The sequence below is a fragment of the Pristiophorus japonicus genome, chromosome 5, assembly GCF_044704955.1.
Source record: "Pristiophorus japonicus isolate sPriJap1 chromosome 5, sPriJap1.hap1, whole genome shotgun sequence".
Taxonomy (NCBI): Eukaryota; Metazoa; Chordata; class Chondrichthyes; family Pristiophoridae; genus Pristiophorus; species Pristiophorus japonicus.
Window position 1 is genome coordinate 129,732,828 of NC_091981.1, and position 8,099 is coordinate 129,740,926.

General features: G+C 41.8%; 1 protein-coding gene across 1 annotated transcript; it reads right to left on the reverse strand.

Annotated features, from left to right (window-relative positions):
* Positions 1-4,574: 4,574 nt before the first annotated feature.
* On the reverse strand, positions 4,575-7,315 carry LOC139263885 (interleukin-6-like). The gene is made up of 5 exons (XM_070879954.1): positions 7,271-7,315; positions 7,005-7,171; positions 6,772-6,885; positions 5,311-5,457; positions 4,575-5,203 (listed from the first exon to the last, which is right to left on the reverse strand). Exons 1-5 carry the CDS (start codon positions 7,284-7,286, stop codon positions 5,018-5,020), a joined length of 630 nt encoding a protein of 209 aa, XP_070736055.1. The 5' UTR covers positions 7,287-7,315; the 3' UTR covers positions 4,575-5,017.
* Between the last annotated feature and the right edge of the window lie 784 nt (positions 7,316-8,099).

The window sequence follows — 8,099 nt, forward strand, 5'->3', positions numbered from 1 at the left end:
AAACTTCCTGCCTAAACCTCTTCACCTCTCTTTCCTCCTTCAAGACACTCCTTAAAGATATCACTTGGCCCACCTGTGCTAATTTCTACATTTGCGGCTCGGTGTTAAATTTTTATCTCATAATCCTCCTATGAAGCGTTTTTGGACGTTTGCTATGTCAAAGGCGCTATATAAATAGAAGTTATTGTTGTTGTTGTTGTTTCACTTGATACCCTTACACAACAAAATGTATCGATCGCAGTCTTGAAAATTACTGTCGGCGGTGTCAGCTTTCGGATAAGATGTTACACTGAGGCCCGGTCTGCCATCTCAGGTTGACATAAAAGACGTCATAACGCTATTTTGAAGAAGAGCAGGGGAGATCTCTCTGGTGTTCGGGTCAATATTTATCCCTCAGCCAACATCAGTAAAACAGTAAGCGGGATAGAGGCGGGTAGCAAAGGAAAAGAATGAAGTTGATGAGGTTCAAGACTGAACAATTACCAAAATCTATCAATTTTTGCCACTTGCTCATGAGTTTTTGATATTCATAGAAATTAAGAGACATAATAGCAATTAGAGAATTGGGGTAGAAATTTGTCCAGGGCAGTAGAGCAAAATGGCCAGTATAACATTATGCACTCATTATACTCCCGGCCGATATTCCGTTGCATTGACTTCAATGGAACTGAATTTCAGGCTGGCGCAAAACAGGCGCCTCGTGCAATAACGCCATTTAGCACTACCATCCAAGATGAATTACTACCCCATTTATTGTCTCTGCCAATTTGTAAAAGTACTTTGGTTAATGCTCTTTCCAAACTCTAGTTTTCATATGTTTACACATAAGAAAAAAGAAACTTGCGTTGAGATAACGTCGTTCATGACCACCGGACATCTCATTAAAACATAGAAACATAGAAAATAGGTGCAGGCCCTTTGAGCCTGCATCACCATTCAATAAGATCATGGCTGATCCTTCACCTCCGTACCCCTTTCCTCCTTTCTCTCCATACCCCTTGATCCCTTTAGCTGTTAGGGTCATATCTAACTCCCTCTTGAATATATCCAATGAACTGGCATCAACAACTCTCTGCAGTAGAGAATTTCACAAGTTCACAACTCTCTGAGTGAAGAAGTTTCTGCTCATCTCAGTCCGAAATGGCTTACCCCTTATCCTTAGACTGTGTCCCCTGGTTTTGGACTTCCCCAATATCGGGAACATTCTTCCTGCATCTAACCTGTCCAGTCCCGTCAGAATTTTATATGTTTCTATGAGATCCCCTCTCATCCTTCTAAACTCCAGTGAACACAGGCCCAGACGATCCAGCCTCGCCTCATATGTCAGTCCTGCCATACCGGGAATCAGTCTGGTGAACCTTCGCTGCACTCCCTCAATAGCAAGAGTGTCCTTCCTCAGATAGGAGACCAAAACTGAACACAATATTCCAGGTGAGGCCTCACCAAGGCCCTGTACAACTGCAGTAAGACCTCCCTGCTCCTATACTCAAATCTCCTTGGTATGAAGGCCAACATACAATTTTCCTTCTTCACCGCCTACTGTACCTGCATGCCAACTTTCAATGACTGCTGTACCATGACACACAGGTCTCATTGCACCTCCCCTTTTCCTAATCTGCCGCCATTCAGATAATATTTTGCCTTCGTGTTTTTGCCACCAAAATAGATAACCTCACATTTATCCACATTATACTGCATCTGCCATGCATTTGCCCACTCACCTTATCTATCCAAGTCATCCTGCAGCCTCTTAGCATCCTCCTCACAACTCACTCCGCCACCCAGTTTAGTGTCATCTGCAAACTTGGAGATATTACACTCAATTCCTTCATCTAAACCATTGATGTATATTGTAAATATCTGTAGTCCCAGCACTGAGCCCTACAGCACCTCACTAATCACTGCCTGCCATTCTGAAAAGGACCCGTTTATCCCGACTCTCTGCTTCCTGTCTGCCAACCAGTTCTCTATCCACGTCAGTACATTACCCCCAATACCATGTGCTTTGATTTTGCACACCAATCTCTTGTGTGGGACCTTGTCAAAAGCCTTTTGAAAGTCCAAATACACCACATCCATTAGTTCTCCTTTGTCCACTCTACTAGTTACATTCTCAACAAATTCTAGAAGATTTGTCAAGCATAAGTTCCCCTTCATAAATCCATGCTGACTTGGACCGATCCTGTCACTGCTTTCGAAATGCGCTGCTATTTCATCTTTAATAATTGATTCCAACATTTTCCCCACTACTGATGTCAAGCTAACTGGTCTATAATTACTGTTTTCTCTCTCCCTTCTTTTTTAAAAAGTGATGTTTCATTAGCTACCCTCCAGTCCATGGGAACTGATCCGGATTTGATAGACTGTTGGAAAATGATCACCAATGCATCCACTATTTCTAGGGCCACTTCCTTAAGTACTCTGTGATGCAGACTATCAGGCCCTGGGGATTTATCGGCCTTCAATCCCATCAATTTCCCTAACACAATTTCCCACCTAATAAGGAATTTCTTCAGTTCCTCATTCTCACTAGACCCTCGGTCCCCTAGTACTTCTGGAAGCTTATTTGTGTCTTCCTTCGTGAAGCCAGAACCAAAGTATTTGTTCAATTGGTCTGCTATTTCTTTGTTCCCCATTATAAATTCACCTGATTTTGACTGCAAGGGACCTACGTTTGTCTTCACTAATCTTTTTCTCTTCACATATCTACAGAAGCTTTTGCAGTCAGTTTTTATGTTCCCAGCAAACTTCCTCATACTCTATTTTCACCCTCCTAATTAAACCCTTTGTCCTCCTCTGCTGAATTCTAAATTTCTCCCAGTCCTCAGGTTTGCTGCTTTTTCTGGCCAATTTATATGCCTCTTCCTTGGATTTAACACTATCCTTAATTTCCCTTGTTAGCCACGGTTGAGCCACCTTCCCCGTTTTAGGGATGTACAATTGTTGAAATTCATCCATGTGATCTTTAAATGTTTACCATTGCCTATCCACCATCAACCCTTTAAGTATCATTCGCCAGTCTATTCTAGCCAATTCCCGTCTCATACTATCGAAGTTACCTTTCCTTATGTTCAGGACCCTAGTCTCTGAATTAACTGTGTCACTCTCCATTCTAATAAAGAATTCTACCATATTATGGTCACTCTTCCCCAAGGGGCCTGGCACAACAAGATTGCTAATTAGTCCCTTCTCATTACACATCACCCAGTCTAGGATGGCCAGCCCTCTAGTTGGTTCCTCAACATATTGGTCTAGAAAACCATCCCTAATATACTGCAGGAAATCCTCCTCCACCATATTGCTATCAGTTTGGTTAGCCCAATCTACATGTAGATTAAAGTCGCCCATGATAACTGCTGTACCTTTATTGCACGCATCCCTAATTTCTTGTTTGATGCTGTCCCCAACTTCACTACTACTATTTGGTGGTCTGTACACAACTCCCACTCGCGTTTTCTGCCCTTTGGTATTCCGCAGCTCGACCCAGATAGATTCCACATCATCCAAGCTAATGTCCATCCTTACTATTGCGTTAATTTCCTCTTTAATCAGCAACGCTATCCCACCTCCTTTTCCTTTTGGTCTATCCTTCCTGAATGTTGAATACCCCTGGATGTTGAGTTCTTAGCCTTAGCCACCCTGGAGCCACGTCTCCGTGATGCCAATTATATCATATTCGTTAATTGCTGCCTGCGCAGTTAATTCGTCCACCTTATTACGAATGATTCTCGCATTGATGCACAGAGCCTTCAGGCCTGTCTTTTTAACACATTTTGCCCCTTTTGAATTTGACTGTAATGTGGCCCTTTTTGATTTTTGCCTTGGGTTTCTCTGCCCTCCACTTTTACTTTTCTTCTTTCTATCTTTTGCTTCTGCCCCCATTCTACTTCCCTCTGTCTCCCTGCCTAGGTTCCCATCCCCCTGCCATATTAGTTTAACCCCTCCCGAACAGCACTAGCAAACACTTCCCTTAAGACATTGGTTCTGGTCCTGCCCAGGTGAAGACCGTCTGGTTTGTACTTGTCCCACCGCCCTCAGAACCAGTTCCAATGTCCCAGGAACTTGAATCCCTCCCTTCTGAACCACTCCTCAAGCCACGTATTTGTCTTAGCTGTCCTGCATTTTCTACTCTGACTCGCACGTGGCACTGGTAGAAATCCTGAGATTACTACCTTTGAGGTCCTACTTTTTAATTTAACTCCTAGTTCCCTAAATTCAGCTTGTAGCGCTTTACAGCCAATGAAATACTTTTGGAATGTTGTCACTGTTGTAATGTGGGAAACATGTACCAACCACATGGCACTGGACAGAATTCACCAACAGAATCATTGTAATAAATAATATTAAATATTTAATGCAAATGTGAAACAGTTAACATTCATAATCCATAATCTATAGATGTAAAACAGTTAAGCAAGGAAAATAAATATAATGTAGTTAATAAATATTAAATTATTTTTAATGTCCGGATGATGTAATAAATATACTACCTGAAACATTGTATTAACAGTCTATAAAATATATTCATAATATTAAATTAGAATATTATCAGAACCATCAATATATTAACAATCTATAAATTATATTGATATTAAAGGGGAATAATCATTGTTTTGGAGAGGGAATTTTCATCACTTGTTTTGGTGATGTTGAGATGTATTTTTGTCACCATGGATTCACATAAGTGATCTGCTGACTTTACAACATAAATTTACTTTCACTATGCAAATTCAGTCATTATATTGCATATTAGTTATCAAAACCTAAAAGGTTTCCCAATAACTATATAAGGTGATAATTACCCCTTTAACAAACAGTGTCATCAAAAATGGTAAAAAAAAGGGAAATATTATGCAGGTAAAAAATATCCCACTTTTTAGTTTACAGTAATAGTGCAGTGCACTTTCACAATCTATTTAGTTCTTTTACAGAACAACATTCATCCACTTTGACTGTAGATTTTTGTACTCTATGTTGAACTATAACGTTCATACGGTGAGGGTTTTGTTGCTTTCGTTCACAGACTCGGGACCGATTTCATGAAGCGAATGGCTCGGGTTGTTTTCTCGATAAAGGTAGTGAAGTCTCTGAGGATGACATGCACTTTCACCTGTCTGTTCCAATCTGTTCTTGACACCAGGTCTGAGGCAGAAACCTCCAGCTCACTCTCGGCCAGATCAGTGGTGCCAAACTCAGCATTTAACTGAAATCAAAAAAGAAACGGAACGCTCAGTGACTCGAGTTTTCGGACTCATGTAAACCCATTGACCATCAGGGGCTCCTTTAGTAACTGTTTCTGATCACACTTACCTGGTGCATGATCAATTCAACCAGGCGCTGGGAGCTGGATCGCATCCAGACCACTTGGTCGTTTGAACTCGCGATGGATGTTTCCACCAATAACAAGAAGGTGTTGTATCTCTGAAGGCCAGCGGCAATCGCTTTGAGGCATGATTCCTGAAAAAAATGATTTCAATACATTGAAAGTTTAGTACATTTAATCACCCTGTCCTGCAAGAATCTATGACCTTTGATTAATTTATAGAAAAATATAAATTAGGTCGGATTTCAAAGTATATGCATTACATTTTTCTGCACTCTCAATTAGTCAACCTGACAAAGTTACATTTCGGTGTGTTAGCATGTCAAACCAAGAAGGGCCAGCAACTATGCTTATCACTGGTTCACACGCATATGGCACACAGACGTATAAACTCACCTATGGTTTTCCAAGGGATAAAACAGAGATGGTATATATATATAGTAATATAATGAAACAGTATTAAAACTACTCCAGCTTTATTACTGTATATATTCGGTGATATTTGAACCTTAATTATTATAGGACTGATCTTACAAATGCACACTGCTTACCATAGATGGAAAAATCATTGGCATTGTGCCCGCGATTTCCCCCTTATCACATTGCTATTTGTGGGAGCTTGCTGAGCGCAAATTGGCTGCCGCGTTTCCTGCATTACAACAGTGACTACACTTCAAAATATATATCATTGGCTGTAAAGCGCATTGGGACATCCGGTGGTCATGAAAGGTGCTATATAAATGCAAGTCTTCTCTTTTACGTGCCTCGCAGGGAGCTGAGGCTGCCTGCTGGTTGCACCCATTCATAAGACCAGCCCGTGTATCAGCTGGAATGTTAAGAAACAACAGGCCGAGGGGTAGAGAACTCGCCTGATGTTGTAAGGGTCAGTGTGAAAGTCAATATGGAAGCAGCTTTTATTCATGCTTATAAAGATTCAGCCACACAGAGCAGCTGTTCACCTAACTAACCACTGTCAAACTGTTGGGGTTACCTGACAGATAGATAAAAGGGCAATGCGCATATACGTAGTCATTTTCCGCTTTTAAAGAGGGCAATCACAATACAAATCTATTGTCCCAAAGGGACAGCTTTGGATATTCAATCGTTAAAACGACATGTAAACTCATCCATGTTTTCCTAATATGTTATTACATAGTAATATAAATGAAACAGTGTTAAAGCAGGGGGTTGCAGCAATTTACTAACATTACACCGGCATTTGGGAGGCTGGGAGCCGAGCTCTGCACTTGCTGAAGGAGATAGCAATGGGGCCGACTGTATAATTCGGTGTTGCTCCTTGATCGCCGGCGTTCAAATCGGAACAACAGGAAGGGTGAGTGCAGCGATCAGAGCAACTTAAAGCATGACGGGGAGCACCTCACATGCACATGGTGCAGGGCGGATCTGAATTTCCTCTGAAACTCCTGCACCAACTCGTTCTCACTCACCTTGTGGAATCCTATCTTTATGCATCTGTCCTGAGCTCGGATTTGTGGCAGGTCGAAATGGTAACTGAGCAGCGAGCTCCGGTCTCCGTCACAGAACGAGAAATACTCACACAACTGGAAGGGAAAGAAAGGTCAAACTGTGAGTGACTGAGTTTCTGACCTAAGGCTGCGAGGCTCCAGCCCCCAATTCCCAAACCCCAGTCCCCAGCCCCCAGCCCCCAGACCTGACTCACCTGTGTGTCCCGGAGTTCAGCCGCAGTGCTCTGGATCTGCAGCGCCAGAGAGCCGCAGGCTGCACAATACAGGGCTGATCCAGGTAAACTCTCCACCGTTTCCACCAGATCCGCCACAGGGAAAGCGGCGACTCTTCCAAACAGCACCAGGAAAAGTTGGCAGAAATCTGCAGGAAAAGAAACAGAATGAAATGATAAATCACCACTCCTCCAAACTCTCTCTGAAACGAGATATTAACAGATAACTGCGTGCAATGTTCACTAACATTGGACAGGTCTCATGTTGAACTGCTCTTTTCCGTACTTCGCACAAGGTTTGAAATTTGTAGCTCTCTCCAGTCCTTTCCCCACTATTTATTAACCGACACTTTTGGGGAAAATCCGATATTTGTAAAAAGATTCTATTGACGTCAAACCTGGAGATTTGTTACTTAATTGCTGTGACGTGGCATTGTCTTTTCTAATACACATTATATTTACATATCGGCGACCTCAGAAATAATTACCACGAGGGGAGAGGGAAATGATAACACTTTATTCAATTGTTAGTTTTTCCCAGACGCATTCCTGAAAATTGATGAATTCAATTCTCTAAATTTTTACCACACTTATAATTGCACAGCTTATATTCAAGGAGTGGGAATCCTGGGTGGAGCACTTTCAGCAAAGGATTCCTCTTGTAATAAAATAATGTTATATCTATCGTGTAGCAGATTGTGTGCCAATGCAGGGGCAGCTGAGCCACCAAAGCTTCGTGCTGCTCCATGCACAGCCAGTGATAGGTTTTCTCAGTTCTTGACTCCAAAAGGCCGCGACAAAGCAAAGAGTTTGATGCAAATGAAAGCTGCTCCATCAGAGTCACTAATTAAAATATTCATTAATTCAAAAAATAAAGCATCGAAAAGTACTATGCCATCATTTCATTCTCCTTTAGATCTTGCATTTATATAACACTTTTCACGATTTCAGAGGTCCCAAAGCACTTTACAAACAATGAAGCACTTTTGAAGTGGAGTCACTGTTGTAATGTAGGAAACACGACAGCCAAATGGCGCACAGCAATCTTCCACAAACCACGATGTGGTTATGATCAGA